General features: G+C 46.3%; 1 protein-coding gene across 3 annotated transcripts in view; it reads left to right on the top strand.

The window, feature by feature from the left end:
* si:ch211-196i2.1 (collagen alpha-1(I) chain) overlaps window positions 1-16,238 on the top strand; it is an 82,347-nt gene extending 66,109 nt beyond the window's left edge. For all 3 annotated transcript variants that reach the window (XM_049020373.1, XM_049020374.1, XM_049020375.1), the window contains 26 exons: window positions 386-493; window positions 609-662; window positions 1,161-1,268; window positions 1,401-1,454; window positions 1,546-1,599; window positions 1,839-1,892; window positions 2,508-2,561; window positions 3,628-3,735; window positions 3,829-3,882; window positions 4,063-4,116; window positions 4,704-4,757; window positions 5,003-5,056; window positions 5,180-5,233; window positions 5,601-5,654; window positions 6,217-6,270; window positions 6,393-6,446; window positions 7,088-7,141; window positions 8,419-8,472; window positions 10,243-10,260; window positions 10,793-10,846; window positions 11,184-11,246; window positions 11,602-11,767; window positions 13,615-13,724; window positions 14,105-14,185; window positions 14,297-14,479; window positions 14,923-16,238. In XM_049020373.1, the coding sequence (XP_048876330.1) occupies window positions 386-493; window positions 609-662; window positions 1,161-1,268; window positions 1,401-1,454; window positions 1,546-1,599; window positions 1,839-1,892; window positions 2,508-2,561; window positions 3,628-3,735; window positions 3,829-3,882; window positions 4,063-4,116; window positions 4,704-4,757; window positions 5,003-5,056; window positions 5,180-5,233; window positions 5,601-5,654; window positions 6,217-6,270; window positions 6,393-6,446; window positions 7,088-7,141; window positions 8,419-8,472; window positions 10,243-10,260; window positions 10,793-10,846; window positions 11,184-11,246; window positions 11,602-11,767; window positions 13,615-13,724; window positions 14,105-14,185; window positions 14,297-14,479; window positions 14,923-15,075 (1,962 nt within the window). In that variant the 3' untranslated portion in view covers window positions 15,076-16,238. The remainder of the gene's footprint in view (window positions 1-385; window positions 494-608; window positions 663-1,160; window positions 1,269-1,400; window positions 1,455-1,545; window positions 1,600-1,838; window positions 1,893-2,507; window positions 2,562-3,627; window positions 3,736-3,828; window positions 3,883-4,062; window positions 4,117-4,703; window positions 4,758-5,002; window positions 5,057-5,179; window positions 5,234-5,600; window positions 5,655-6,216; window positions 6,271-6,392; window positions 6,447-7,087; window positions 7,142-8,418; window positions 8,473-10,242; window positions 10,261-10,792; window positions 10,847-11,183; window positions 11,247-11,601; window positions 11,768-13,614; window positions 13,725-14,104; window positions 14,186-14,296; window positions 14,480-14,922) is intronic.
* The last annotated feature ends 116 nt before the right edge of the window (window positions 16,239-16,354 follow it).

The following is a 16,354-nucleotide window of genomic DNA, read 5'->3' as shown; positions in this document are numbered from 1 at the left end:
CGGTTTCCCCCCACGGTCCAAACACATGCTGAGGCTAATTGGACTTGCCAAATTGCCCGTAGGAATGCATGTGAGAGTGCATGGTGTGTGAGTGTGCCCTGCGATGGGCTGGCCCCCCATCCTGGGTTGTTCCCTGCCTCGTGCCCATTGCTTCCGGGATAGGCTCCGGACCTCCCGCGACCCAGTAGGATAAGCGGTTTGGAAAATGGATGGATGGATGGATGGAAGATAGATAGATAGATAGATAGATAGATAGATAGATAGATAGATAGATAGATAGATAGATTAGTTAAACTGTGTCGTGTAAATCCATTACTTTTTCACATTTTCCTTCTAATTTTTTACTAATTTGTTTCTTTATCATTCTCTCATTCCCATATTACAGGGGGACCGGGGAACATGTGGGAAGCTGGGGTCCAAGGGGCCCCCAGGGGAAATGGGATCTCAAGGCCCCAATGGACCCCAAGGGGATCCTGGCCCAGGGGGTAGGGAGGTGAGTTCTCCAGGCCTACTTCCTACAGAAGATGCTAGCTATACTTCTTTTCTGATATATTTCTTCAATTACAGAGAAAAAAAAAGAGCATATATATATTTCATTGTTTTTATAGGGTGAAATTGGGCCTCCAGGAGAAACTGGTGATCCTGGTCCAAAGGGAGAGAAGGTCAGACCAAAAGACACTGTCATAAATGTATTTTACATCCATCCATGCATCGATACATATCAGCTACAGAGTTGTGGTGACCAGCACATCAGAATAGTAATAAAATATTCATATACTGTAGTCACTGAGTTAAACATAGTCACTTCTAATTAAATGCTTCAGCTGTTTGCTACCAACTTGTGCTTGTCAGAAAGCGACCTTTTTACAGACATGGGTTCAAGCCCTGAGTGCAGCTATACGGGTGCCTTGGCACCCAAGTGATCACTGACATTACTGAGATACAATGTTTCTGCATTGTGGTCTTGAGATTGACATTCATCTCTAGGTTGAGGTTGCTGTATGATGCCCATAGAGAGAGCCACTCACTCAAGGATATGTCACTGTTGGTGGTTCCTTGGAATACAGGCACCACATCCAGTTGGAGATCCTCACACCTCACACGCTTACTCTAAAGACGCCTTCCACTGGCATCAAAGTAAGCTGATCTCTCACCCACAGGGGGATGTAGGCCCTCACGGTTTCTCTGGATTCGAGGGGCCCTCTGGAGCCCTTGGGGCCAATGGAGAGAGAGGTCCAAAGGGCGAAAAGGGCCACGTAGGGCTGCAGGTAAGATATCTGAATAACAATTGCAATCTCCAGGTTGTAATAGAAATCATATGTGCCCAGAACAGCGCCACATGCTGTCTCTCTGAAGTGGAGGCACATTAAGCATGATTACATGCTCTTTGTCTTCTTCAGGGTCGAGCAGGGCTGTTGGGAGGAACAGGGCCGTCTGGTCTGCCAGGCCCACCAGTGGGTGTCCTCTGTATTTTTTGCATTGCAAGGTTAGCAGTTATTGAGATGGTTATAGGGGCTCAGAGAGATTTTTTCCATCATTCTATAGGGTCCTGGAGGCCCAGCTGGATCACCTGGGCTAGCAGGACTCACTGGGAAGAAGGTGAGTACAGGGACGTTCAGCTTCTACTACTTACCTACTACCCAGCTGTGATCAGGGACTACTCCACAAAGCAGGATTTCCCTGTCAACTTAAGCCAAACGTGTAAACAGTTTGAGAATAGGAAAGTAACATTCCTATTGGACAGTCCTTACATTTGGATGAAGTTATGTGGCCAATCCAAAAATCCTGCTGTGGGAAATACCCCCCAGGGCACCTGCCTGAAATGTTCTGTATTTCAGGGGGAAACTGGAACCTCTGGCTCAGCTGGGCCCCCCGGAGCTCAGGGTCCTGAGGTACATATTCTGCATGATTCTTGGGAATATAGATTATAATTTCATAAGAGTATTTGCAGAAAAGCAGAAGATCCGAGGTTATCTGCACTGTGGACAGCGGACACAGTGGCTGATGTCGCTATGAATAGAATAGGCTCAAATTTAATATATTGGTGAGTCACATGACAAATTATTCTAGGATATATACAGGCCTCTGAGGCCTTTTCCAGGGTCTCTGTTATTGGTCCAGCTGGACCTTCTGTGAGATTTTTAATAATGGTTTTTAATGAGAGAAACCGGAGAAATGTGAATACCGAAATGAGTCCGAACAGGAAATCTCATCTTCACGGTGCCGTGATCTCATTTTTATCAAGGAGGAACAGAACAGCAAAGATCTCACATGGGATTAATTTTATTCCACAAGAATTTCTGAGCACGTCATCAGTTTTACACCAGATTTACATTTTCTGCCCTGACTGCTCTGCTCTCTCCTTACAGTCTGTCCCTTTGTTCAGGATTTAGGTCCCCTTTGCTTTCAGCTTAGTTGTCCTTGGACAAAATGTCACGTGATTTTAGGCCCCAGAGCTGCTTTTCATTTGTTGACGCGTTACCAGTTATTTGTTTCTTTGCTATTAGGGTGTGACTGGGGAAGCAGGTCTGAAAGGTGATGCTGGGAAAGTGGGACTGCAGGTCAGTGTGTCCGAATGTTCAAACCCAGCCAGTGTAACACACAGTACCTAGCACAGTACACAGCACAATGCACATCATAGTACAGAGCACAATACACAGCACAGTAATCAACACAGTACACAGCACAGTGCACATCATAGTACAGAGCACAATACACAGCACAGTAATCAACACAGTACACAGCACAGTGCACACCATAGTACAGAGCACAATCCACAGCACAGTAATCAGCACAGTACACAGCACAGTGCACATCATAGTACAGAGCACAATCCACAGCACAGTAATGACCACAGTGCATGGCATAGTACAGAGCACAATAATAAGCACTGTACAGAGCACAGTACACTCATAGTACGGAGCACAATACACAGCACAGTAATCAGCACAGTGCACATCATAGTACAGAGCACAGTAATAAGCACTGTACAGAGCATAGTAATCAGCACAGTGCATGTCATAGTACAGAGCACAGTGCATGGAATAGTAAAGAGCACAATACGCAGAACACAGCACAGTGCACAGCACTGTACAGAGCATAGTAATCACCACAGTACACAGCACAGTGCATGGCAGGGTCCATGGCACAGTGCACAACACAATACATGGCACAGTGCACAGCACCCGCCACAATGCACAGCACAGCTGCTCTTGTCAGGGAGGTGCTACCACAGCCTGAAGGCCAAAACCAAGACATGTAAATGTCTCAGTAAATGGTGTAAAGCGTGCAAAGCGGTTGTCACGCTCCAGGCAATTTTACAGTGAATGAGGGCTCCTACAGCTGACAACCACTTTGCACGCTTTACACCATCCAAAGGGTGTAACCCTGGGTTGAACATTGGAGGGGTTGGTGTCACCATCCATTTTAGGATTATTTAGGGATGTGGGGGTTTTACTGGCCATTTTTGATTATTGGGGAATTACATCCCACCCCTATAGTTAATTTCATTGTACATTTTATACTTATTTATTACTTGTGTTGTACTATGATTTAAGTAGATGGAAGTAAATGCCAAAGTAAATAAATGTCTGATTTGGGTGTGTCTGATGGTGTTTCCTGTCACAGGGCCTAACAGGGGCTGTCGGACCCAAAGGGGATACTGGCTCCCGGGGATTTCCTGGGCCCAACGGGGATAAGGGGGACCCAGGTGACAAAGGGAATCCAGGGGAGCAGGTCAGCTTACTCTCTCCCCTTCAGCTGCCCTCTGGAATGATGAAGGCTAGTTTTTAGATATGGGGGTCGATGATTTGCATCTGTTTTGTACAGGGACCTGAAGACCTGCCAGGAATCAAGGGCCCCCCAGGACTCCTTGGTTTAGAGGTAGATCTGTCCCTGCTGGAACATTCCTTCCTGTTGGCCTTACAGTCGCCTTTTGACTCCAGACATCTCAAAATTGGTGGTATTTTTAGGACTTCTGTAGAGTACCGGACAGAGTTTGTTTAAACGTTTCAATGGGGAAAGCGCGTGACTGCTGTTCTGTTCTGCTTTTGTAAACTGCAGGGGGCGCCAGGTGAGGAGGGAGTTCAGGGACCGGCAGGAGCAGCGGGGCGCCAGGTTTGTCCGCGGGAGTTTGCACAAAGTGTCTGGTTGCCTTGGAAACCACAAAGTCACAGTCCCTAATGGTAGCTTTGTGCAAAAGTAGCTGGTTCACACTGATTTAAAGCGAAAACTGTGTCAGATACACAGTCATTCTATTGATTGTTCCCATTGAACCAGAACAGGAGCTGCCTTAGTAAATGTTACGCAAACTAGTAATATAATTACAAATAATTACAGTTCCAAAGTCAGAATTATTTATGGTTTTTTGACAGTTATGCTTATTGTTTCCACCAAATAATGGCGGGATAAAAAAAATACGGCCAGTGAGCAGAGCTGTGTGACGCGGGGATTCGGCTCTGGACGGGTTCAGCTGGGAAAGGGACCTTTTCTAACACAAGCGCTGCTATTTGTTCATTAATTTTTACCATTTCATGGTGCGTTAAAGGGAACTCGAACAGCCCTCTTCACAGTCTCATGGCTGGAAAACAAAGCCAGAGGGCTCCTGTTTATAAAACACTCAATAACTGTGTGAATCACATTCGAAATCTAACAATCCGCCTTTTGAGAGATAACATTCTCATGTCTCTCTTCTTGTTTTCCAGGGTCCAACAGGAATTCCAGGAGCTGATGGGAAACATGGACCAAAAGGAGAGAAGGTAGAGGACTCACAGCTTTGTCATTGTGTCTTTTCTCATTGAGCAAATCAGATCTCCTGCTTTTATACGCTGAATCCAAAGGGGCTTGAGCTGAACATTTTACAGGGCAGTTTTGCAGTTCCCTGTGCCTCTGTGAACTGGTAGTTGACTCAGACAAGGACTCAGGGTGCAGACATGACAACTGGAGGTCCAGGGTAGAGAGAAAAGATGAACTGAAGGCTCCTTGCCATGTGTTGGGGTTACAGGGGAATCCCGGCAGGGATGGAGATGCCGGAATACCTGGACACATCGGAAGGACGGTAGGCAGACTCGCCTTCTCTGCGGCATGAAGATTAGGCTCCTCTTCGTTTGTGGGTTGGTTGATTTTTGCTCCATGCTCTGAATGCATCCCCTCTTGCTTCACCCAAACCCATGACTTACAGGGGAAACGGGGCAAAGCCGGAATTCGGGGCTCGAGAGGACCCAGGGGAGCAAAGGTCAGGGGTCACCAACCATCCGCTGTACTGTCCACACTGAGTACTCTGATACATAAAATGTACATCACATGCCAGACTCAACTGCAGGCCTTTGGGCTGAATATAGCACACTGCCTAAGTTCATGCCATACATATTTAACATGTTAAAGTATTATTAGTGTACTACACACAGCTAGACCCACTTGAGATTGGTTTGGCCCGCTGACCTGAAGAACAGGCGCAATGCCATGTGGAATGCAGAAATGGAACACAGTGTCACAAAAAAACACAGGACTGGGCACAAACAGACACAAGCGCACAGCAGGGCAGAGCGAACACAGCACCGCCGGAGGGAGCGGGAACAGTATGACATTGTCCTTTCCTGTAGGGAGAGAGTGGATTCGTGGGAATGAGCGGACCCCCTGGGAGAATGGGAGCCTCAGTAAGTTCCCCCCCGCCTCCTATTCCAATTGCGAACTCCCCTCTGTTTTACCCCACTTGTTCACTACAAGTGAAGGGCACTTGTGAATGTGAAAGCGAGTGTGATCTCAGCCGGTTAGCTCCGAAGCAGAGATTCACGCAATGGCTCCACACTCACCTAAGATCTCTCTTAGGGTGTCTTTCGCTCTGCATGGAGCCATCGTTACCAAAACCACAGTCATATTGGACCCTATTGAATATTAATACACACCATTATTACCATATTATCAATCAGTTTTAAATACTAGTGATGTTATGCACAGAATATTATGTTACATATTACCATATTATGGACCACTTGACATATTATTGACCATTTTTACATGATGGTGATATTACAGAAAGAATATTATGGAACTTTAATATTGCACGTAACATTATTCAATATTATTACAGAATGTAATGGAAAATTAGGAAATGGTATAGACTAGCATTAGATTTACGTTTCCTGCCAAAATATAGGAAAATCAATGCAAAACACAATCTTTTACCACCACCACCACCCCCCCCCAAATTCCTCACAGGGAGTCCCAGGCCTGAGAGGAGAAAAGGGAGACCTGGGTGTCAAGGGAGAGGAGGTGACTACCAATGCATTGTCTGACAAAGCTGGCGATCTGATTGGTCACGTGGAGTTTTGCATCCTCGTTTCATTATGGTGCTCAGCCAATGGGCGGTAATGTTCTCTGGTCCTTTTCAACAGGGGGAGAAAGGGGCGATGGGGCCACATGGTCCATCTGGGGGGGACGGGATAAAGGTACCACTCCAGCCTCTCATTTCATCATTTGCACTTGCAGGGAATTGAATTTGCAGTGCCAGGGACTCACCTGCTTATACAGCTGCCTGATTTACTTGGGTGCTTTAGGTTAAGTACATTTCTAAAAGGATAACAACTGAATGAAGAACTTTTTCGTACAAGTATATAATTGCGTGCTCCCTACTGTTCTAAATTGTTCACTTATGTGTATAAATAGTTCACTTGAGTGTCTCGTAGTTCAAGTAGACTAGAAACATACCATATTTCAGTTTTTCTGTGGCAATGGCTCAGTTTTTAAAGAACACATTTTTGCACATCTGCTTGGGGGGAGATGCCTTCAATGGATGAGTCTTGATTTGATCTCTTTCCTAAGATATCTTAGCTCCCCCCCAGGACCTCAAGAACCTGATCACTGATCCAAAAATCAGTGTCTTGGTGTAGGTCTGGGTGCCGCACACTGGTGGTGGTTGAAGTGGCTCCCCATTGCTTCTGTAAGAAGCGCTTTAGGGGTCTTGAAAAGCGCTATATAAATGTAACATTCATTCAAACTGTGCATGCTGGAGTACTGATTGTAGCTCTGTACCTGGTGTTCAACTGCATCATTGATCTGCATGAAGTAATTATTAAAACGTGCATTTCAGGGTCAACGTGGTCTTCGAGGGGAGGTGGGAGAGGCTGGACCTAAGGGCGAGCAGGTAAAGGCAGTGAATTTGTCACTGTTTGATTCATGTAGGATCTTGGAATATTTATATTAGTGAATTAGTTGAATGGTGGGCAGTCAGTCAATGGTGAGGTGAATGAGCTGGTTCTGTAATTGTTAACGATCGGCTCTTTTCTGTCAGTGCAGTTCACTTCTCCATGATCAGCCATGGAATGCTGGTTGAATGCACCAGGATATAAATAAATCTCTAACGCCCTTGTTAGTTTTAGCACTCAAAAACTCTTTGAGCGAAGCACACAGCTTGACAGTTGCCAGGCCATCTGCGTGAGACGTTTAGACGATTTCCGGTGGTACTTCGTAATGCCATGGAGACGAGCGATTACCAAGGCAGCACAGCCTCTACGTAACTGCCGGGAAAGTGCCGATCATTCTGCCTGCCAGACCTCAGTCACCGCAATAAACCCCAGGTTCTCTTGGTAGGCTAACGTGCTGGCCAGTCGTCATGTATTTACTTACCAGACGCTGTTTTATACAGAGAAGACCACTTGTGGACACATACGCAGATGGACGTTTTACTGAAGTCACTTTCAGTGCCTCACATAAGGGCACCACAGCAGGTTCCCGAGTTATAAAAATCCCACAGATTTGCTCTTTGACCATTATGCCACCTGCTGGTAGAATGAAGAGGACAGACACTATTCTATTCCAAAGGAGTAGAGGATAGGGGTGGATTTTTAAATCCGTTTTCTTTCACGCATTAATTGCTTTCCCTTTTTAAGCAGTATTTCCGTTCCCTCCTAAGGCTGCTGTACAAATGCAAAAGACGGTAACTTCATCAGAACTGAGTTATGACACTGCGTCTCATATATCTCGCTTCAGCGATGCTCAGTTTTGAATAAGTACGCTGTCGCTTACCGACCTGCCATATATATGGGTCGACAGTCATGAACTCAGAAGGCCCTTTTTTCAGTGTCATGGTCAGCATAGTTACTGTTTTGCCTTTGGAGTGCCGTATACATCTTTGGTTGTCGTGCAGCTTTGAATGCTAGGAAAGCAATTAACATACGTGAATGTCTCTACAACACAGCCACAGGGCACATGTGCACCTGCTTTCAGGTTTTCACAACTCGGGCACAGCTTAATGCTCTCCACCCCAGCCCATAAAACCGGGGGGGTGGGGGGGGGGCAGTACCACCATGCAGCATCATACTATACATGTATATTTATGGATACATTCACATTTCTTCACTGCTACATATGCACATCCAGGGAATCACCTGACCGTACCCCCCTCCCATTTTTTTTTCGCAGGGCAACATTGGGCCACCTGGGGCGAGGGGGCAGCCCGGGGTTCTCGGACTTCCGGTGAGTTCATGTGCTCCCATTTTTCTCCTGGGCTGCATTTTTGGGGCTACTGTTTGCCAGTCAGGTGATCAAGGCTTCCATCAATCCAAACATCCATCTATCCATCCATCCATCTATCACCCTTCTATCCATCAATGGCTTCACCATTGATTTAGTTTGCTTATCTCTCATTCCTTGTGTAGTCTTGTCTGTGTTCTGCTTTCTTATGTCCTAACCAACAGTTTCCTTTGTCCCCAACCCACACGATGCAGTTTGCATTTCATCAATCACTTAATCAGTTATGGTAACTAACATTTTGAGGGGGCACAAATAATTTAGTAAGATTACTTATGTGTTAATTAACCACGAACTATGATAAAAGTATGATAAAAGAGTCATACTTGCATACTGATCTCATGCTCGTCCATCATTAATGAATCATGATGCATCTTTTATCCTAAGCATATTTGTTCCTGATTGATACTTCAGAGGTAGCCGAGTTAATACTGAGTATTTATGCTCCCTGAAGCAAAGTGTTACCAATTTAGCTTCTGGTTTACGTTTGTGTTTTGCGGGTCCCATCCCTGTAGGGTTCCCTTATATCCCTTCAGGCTGAAAAGGGTTCCACATGAATCTTTGATTCACTGCCAGGTTTTTGCTTTGTGTGAAGATGCCCTCAAACTGTTAGTGATGGTGTTTCTAGGGGGTCTGATACTCTCGTGGTGTTAGTGATGGTGTTTCTAGGGGGTCTGATACTTTCGTGGTGTTAGTGATGGTGTTTCTAGGGGGTCTGATACTTTCGTGGTGTTAGTGATGGTGTTTCTAGGGGGTCTGATACTCTCGTGGTGTTAGTGATGGTGTTTCTAGGGGGTCTGATACTCTGGTGGTGTTAGTGATGGTGTTTCTAGGGGGTCTGATACTCTCGTGGTGTTAGTGATGGTGTTTCTAGGGGGTCTGATACTCTCGTGGTGTTAGTGATGGTGTTTCTAGGGGGTCTGATACTCTCGTGGTGTTAGTGATGGTGTTTCTAGGGGGTCTGATACTCTCGTGGTGTTAGTGATGGTGTTTCTAGGGGGTCTGATACTCTCGTGGTGTTAGTGATGGTGTTTCTAGGGGGTCTGATACTCTCGTGGTGTTAGTGATGGTGCTTCTAGGGGGCCTGATACTCTCGTGGTGTTAGTGATGGTGTTTCTAGGGGGCCTGATACTCTCGTGGTGTTAGTGATGGTGCTTCTAGGGGGCCTGATACTCTCGTGGTGTTAGTGATGGTGTTTCTAGGGGGTCTGATACTCTCGTGGTGCTAGTGATGGTGTTTCTAGGGGGTCTGATACTCTCGTGGTGTTAGTGATGGTGTTTCTAGGGGGTCTGATACTCTCGTGGTGTTAGTGATGGTGTTTCTAGGGGGTCTGATACTCTGGTGGTGTTAGTGATGGTGTTTCTAGGGGGTCTGATACTCTCGTGGTGTTAGTGATGGTGTTTCTAGGGGGTCTGATACTCTCGTGGTGTTAGTGATGGTGTTTCTAGGGGGTCTGATACTCTCGTGGTGTTAGTGATGATGTTTCTAGGGGGTCTGATATTCTCGTGGTGTTAGTGATGGAGTTTCTAGGGGGTCTGGATTGTAATGGTTGAGTGAGAAATTACTCATATGAGAAATATGACAAACCCACTGCATTAAGTCTTAAAAAGAAGGGGAATTAAAAGATTTAAATAGGAACAGAACAGCAAGGAGCATGAAATGGCAAAGCCAAAAATACATGGTTTAATTACTTTTTTTTTTTTTGCTTCACTGCAGGGTTTGTTCGGGGAAAAGGTAAGTTCACATTCAATGGCTGTTTAGGTTTACAGTGCATCGAGGTTCCCCTATAATTTTTTCCCAAGGGCCAAATTCTATGAGCAACACAAAGCCAAAGGCCAAAGCCCCCAATTAAAAATTTGAGTATCGTGGTCTCCATGGATCATTAAGAAGTGCATTACATCAATATATTATCTATTTCCCCTTTTACATAAAGGGAGCAGTGAACGGAGATGAATAGCAGAGCTTTGTGACATGCCTTACTGTGACTTAGTGGGCTGGGTTATCGGAACCAGTGAGAGGAGGAAATGAAGGAGCACAGCAGGAATCTGCTGCAAGAGAGACTGAAGAGCTCCTGCTTCTGATGCTGGGTGCTCCATACCTGGGACCCAATTTTAAACTGCATTTGGGGGGGGGGGGCATTGAACCTTCCACTTCAATCCTCCATGTAGTCATGATTACGTGACCCAGTGTGAATTAAATTTATTTTAATGTAGTGGGCTCCGGTCGATGTAGGATGATTGAATTAATTCCAAATATCTTCTCTTAGGGGCTTAAGGGATTTGAAGGACCTCCGGGACCAGCTGGAAAGAAGGGATCTCATGTGAGTAAACACCAAGAGCTTTTTAACTTTGAATCTCCGTAATCAATGTGCCAACAGCTGGTTGCCCCAGTGTATTGTGGGAGATGGTCATGTTCACCGCTCAGCTATGTGTTGTGGTGATATTAGTAAATTCTAATAGCGATGGGGGAAATGAGAGTTCAAAACCCTTGGTGGATGAAACCATACTGCCAATTACCAAGTCCCCTATTCCCTGTAGGTTACTATACCACACACCATGGTTCTGTCTTGCATCACTGTCACCTGAGGTGCTGCATGTGTGACATCCCATAATTTGCTCAGTCTCACCTTTCATGCTGTTCCTTTCCATTGGGTTCAGGGACCTCCAGGCCCCCCGGGCCCTCCTGGACCGTCTGTGAACCTCACTCTGATGCAAATTAAGGCAAGTATTTCTGGTTCCTTGTGGGGAGAGTGGTAACTCATCCGTCAAACTGACCAATGAGACTGAAGAAAAATGTCAGGATCACTGAAACTCCCAAAGTGCAGTGCAGTAAAATCACACACTGATGGGGTAAACTCCAAAATGTGGAGGCATCATGGACTACTGCAGTGCTCAGGTGAAACATGAAGTGTGTGGTTGGTTTCTTTCGGTGGACAGGGCTGCTCTTCATCCCACTGGACATTTTCTCCAATCTAAAACAAAGGCTTTTGACCAAAACACAGGACTTACTAACTGCTTCTATAAATACAAACACTTTGTAATGTCTTTGGGTTCATCTGCCCCCCCCCCCATACAGGACCTCATGCATGTGGCAGATAAGCCCAACTACCCCCTGCTGCAGAGCCTGCTGGAGTCTCTGCGCCGAGACCTGCGGCGACTGCTGGACCCTCCTGACGGAACCAAAGAGCATCCAGCCACCACCTGCCTGGAGCTGTGGCTCAGCCACTCTGATATCACCAACGGTCAGGACCGCCACTGCCCTCATTGCCACTTCAGCGTTTACACAGACTGTAGCAGACAGGAGGCAAAGAGCATGGCAGCACCTTTAGCATTTATACAGCCTGTGGCTTACAGGAAGCATAGAGCATGGTAGTGTCTTTAGCATTTATACAGCCTGTGGCTTACAGGAAGCATAGAGCATGGTAGCGCCTTTAGCATTTATATAGCCTGTAGCTTACAGGAAGCATAGAGCATGGCAGCGCCTTTAGCATTTATACAGCCTGTGGCTTACAGGAAGCATAGAGCATGGCAGCACCTTTAGCATTTATACAGCCTGTGGCTTACAGGAAGCATAGAGCATGGTAGCGCCTTTAGCATTTATACAGCCTGTGGCTTACAGGAAGCATACAGCATGGTAGCGCCTTTAGCATTTATATAGCCTGTAGCTTACAGGAAGCATAGAGCATGGCAGCGCCTTTAGCATTTATACAGCCTGTGGCTTACAGGAAGCATACAGCATGGTAGCGCCTTTAGCATTTATACAGCCTGTAGCAAACAGGAAGCATAGAGCATGGTAGCTCCTTTAGCATTTATACAGCCTGTAGCTTACAGGAAGCATAGAGCATGGTAGCGCCTTTAGCATTTATACACCCTGTAGCTTACAGGAAGCATAGAGCATGGTAGCGCCTTTAGCATTTATACAGCCTGTAGCAAACAGGAAGCATAGAGCATGGCAGCGCCTTTAGCATTTATACAGCCTGTGGCTTACAGGAAGCATAGAGCATGGTAGTGTCTTTAGCATTTATACAGCCTGTGGCTTACAGGAAGCATACAGCATGGTAGCGCCTTTAGCATTTATATAGCCTGTAGCTTACAGGAAGCATAGAGCATGGTAGCTCCTTTAGCATTTATACAGCCTGTGGCTTACAGGAAGCATAGAGCATGGTAGCGCCTTTAGCATTTATACAGCCTGTAGCTTACAGGAAGCATAGAGCATGGTAGCGCCTTTAGCATTTATACAGCCTGTAGCAAACAGGAAGCATAGAGCATGGTAGCTCCTTTAGCATTTATACAGCCTGTAGCTTACAGGAAGCATAGAGCATGGTAGCGCCTTTAGCATTTATACACCCTGTAGCTTACAGGAAGCATAGAGCATGGTAGCGCCTTTAGCATTTATACAGCCTGTAGCAAACAGGAAGCATAGAGCATGGTAGCGCCTTTAGCATTTATACAGCCTGTGGCTTACAGGAAGCATAGAGCATGGTAGTGTCTTTAGCATTTATACACCCTGTAGCTTACAGGAAGCATAGAGCATGGTAGTGTCTTTAGCATTTATACAGCCTGTAGCAAACAGGAAGCATAGAGCATGGTAGCTCCTTTAGCATTTATACAGCCTGTGGCTTACAGGAAGCATAGAGCATGGTAGCGCCTTTAGCATTTATACAGCCTGTGGCTTACAGGAAGCATAGAGCATGGTAGCGCCTTTAGCATTTATACAGCCTGTAGCAAACAGGAAGCATAGAGCATGGTAGCTCCTTTAGCATTTATACACCCTGTAGCTTACAGGAAGCATACAGCATGGTAGCACCTTTCGCATTTATACAGCCTGTAGCATATATAGGAGGCAAGGAGCTGGTTCTGCACACCATGACTTAGCTAGCAGAAGCTTGAGTCTTTTGGAGGGCCCTTCTTTTGTATAACTGTGTCCCTGAATACTTATATGTTTACCTGGGTAAACTGAGATGTACACATGTGGTTGCTAAAAGAAGCGATCAGTCTAGCAGGCTATTCTGCAGTGTGGTTACTGAGCACAGGACTGGGAGCCGCTAATAAGTGGCCAGCTGATGGTCAGATGTTTCTGCTGCTACAGGGCTGTACTACATCGACCCCAACCAGGGCAGCCCCGCGGACGCCATGCTGGTGTACTGCAAGTTCACTGCAGAGGGGAGCCAGACGTGCCTGTCTCCAAGAGAATCGCAGGTATCCTCATGAGTCTGGCCTCTCTTTTCTCCCCTGTATCGGTTTCCAGTGGGGGGGGGGGGACGAAAAATGGCTGCTGGCCATTTCAGAAGTTGGGAACCATTTGCCCCCCCCCCCCAAAAAAAAAAAGTAATCATCCAAAGACACTAAATATATAAAAAGCACAAGTGACATATATTTTGATGTACATGGTATGCTGGCGCTCAACAAATTTTTATCGTTGCCAAACACCCCCCCCCGCTGCTGCCCCCCCAGCACCACCATAAGAGTTTTGTTCTGGTACTGACACTGGGTTTATACGAGCAGGAATTCCCTCAGGCGACGTTCTGATGTGACAGCATCACCGGCATTAATGGGAATCCCCCCCACCTTTCCCGCAGGTCCCCATGAAACCTTGGCTCAGTGACTCTGAGACGGCTGATTCTTTCCTCTGGCTCAGTATGCAGGATGGCGGCTTTCAGGTGCCCATCAAAGCTCACACCTTCCTCCCCGCACCATTCGTCAAACTCTTACTAAATTTACTTACAACGAAACCGCTAATTTCTGTATCCGCCTCCCTCCCCACGTACCAGTTTGAGTACCCAGGTGCCAATGTCGTCCAGTTGAGGTTCCTGCGGCTGAATAGCCAGGCGGCCACCCAGAGGATTACCTTCTCCTGCCCGCTGGGGGGCAGGCTGGGCCATCGGGAGCGAGAGATCAAATTCCTGGCCGATACACAGAGGCAGAGTTTCGTGGGGGTACTCAGAGACTGTGAGGTACGTCCCCCTGTGGATTCTAAGTACTTTTGGCTACCCATTCATTAGAACAGGGGTCTCCAGTCCTGTAGAACCCCAGCACTGCACAGCTTCGTTCTCTCCCTGTTCCACCATACCCGATTCAACTGAAGATGGGTGGTTAGCAGAGTGTGTTAAATGAAAGGAAACATGCTGGGCCGGGGTTCTCCAGGACCCCTGCATTAGAATAACAGGGGAATAGAGTGAGCATGTCAGACGCGGCAGATATCATAGAGTGTAAAGTACAGTATGGCTGGATGTTCAGGTCCAAGGAATGGAGCAGATGTTTTAAGTTCGAGTAGAATATTTCAGCTGGATCGCTGCAGATTAAATATAGACTAATGTAATCAATGCATTTAGCCAAGTGTGGGGGTGTGGACATCAGGCATGCCCACTAAGCAAAACTGACTGGATGTTTCTTGAAGCCTGCCGAGGATCAGGGTTCGAGTCCCCAGGAGTCAGCGTTTCAGTTTGAGGATCTGGACCTGCTCCCGATCAGAGACCTGGCGGTGTCCGTCGGCGACAGCAGCCCCGCCCTGGAATTCGGCTTCACCGTGGAACCCGTGTGCTTCAGCTAGAACCTCATCGGAACCCAGCCTGGAGCCGCGGCCGCCTGCAGATGATGGGGGACAAAGGGCTTTATGCTGACTTTATTCCTGCTTTTTCTGGAGACACTTAACAGCAACACTGGGGGGGGGGGGGGGGGGATAAAAATCTCCTGCCTTCCGTAGCATGACGCTAGAGGCTCATCTTCCCCCCCCTTATTTATGTAACCCAAAGAAGTCTGCAATACCTCCAGACTCAACTTCACTAGAAGGACTGGTGTTCTGAAAATGTTTGTTTACAGAGACATTTATATTAAAATGTGCTAATTTATATAGTGTTCCGTTTCGGTTTTGTAGCGGCTGTGCACGTGCTGTAAACGTTGGAGGAAAACCTCACTCGTGCTGGTCTAACAAAGTGTTCCTGCCGTGGGACGCGGCTAATGAGCTGTCACACGTATTCACAGCAGGCTTTTGTAAGCATTGGTCAGTTGCTATATTCCCTTATGGGTCATAAAAGAGCATTATGGGGGTTCAAGGGTAAGGGGACCTCATAGTCCCAACTCCAGTAGACCAGTAGTGAAAGTGACCTGAAATTTACATATTTATACATGTAGGCCTACGCGGAGGTGGAAAGTTCAGGCCCAGAAAGTAAAAATCCAGACTAAGATTTTGTTTTCGACCAACCAGTTGAGTCCTCTGTGACTGGACCGGAACTTTCCACCTTTGCATATACAAACAACTATATAAATAGCTAAAGGTGAAGTTTAAGTCTCAGGTTCAACAGAATATTGCAAATCTGCAGGGCTGCCTGCTATTTAACTGACACACTACGTAAACCCAAATGAGAAATGTGACCTCTATTATGTTTTGTCAGTAACCAGATAAAGATATCATAATTTTACTATGTCAATGTTCTTTACTTCTTTGTCTAATATGTACAAGCCGAGCTGCCTGTAATTTGTTTCAATGTCAATTTCAAATCCACGCAAGCAGGGAACATTTCAATATGTTTGCCTTAGCTGGCTGAGACAAATTTTTGGTGCTAATCACAACGTTAAGGGTTTTTTGTGCCTTTTTAATACTTGGCATCATTGTGCTTGTAATGTCTATATGCTGGTCATTTGATTTGAACTTGCTCGCAATACATTCCAGTTCTCTTGTCTCGTGTAACAGTTTTAATAAATAGTTTCGTTGCACTTTCAGGTGATTTGTATCACTTTACAGGTCGGTGCGACAGTCCTACAGTAATTTTCACCATATAGGCATAGAGGATGGGGCAGAAATCTGAGTGTGTGCCGTTTCCCTGTCTCGG

The sequence above is a fragment of the Brienomyrus brachyistius genome, chromosome 7 (genome assembly GCF_023856365.1).
Source record: "Brienomyrus brachyistius isolate T26 chromosome 7, BBRACH_0.4, whole genome shotgun sequence".
NCBI classification, from domain to species: Eukaryota; Metazoa; Chordata; class Actinopteri; order Osteoglossiformes; family Mormyridae; genus Brienomyrus; species Brienomyrus brachyistius.
The sequence above is the reverse complement of the archived record's forward strand: the minus strand, read 5'-3'. Positions and strand labels throughout refer to the sequence as shown.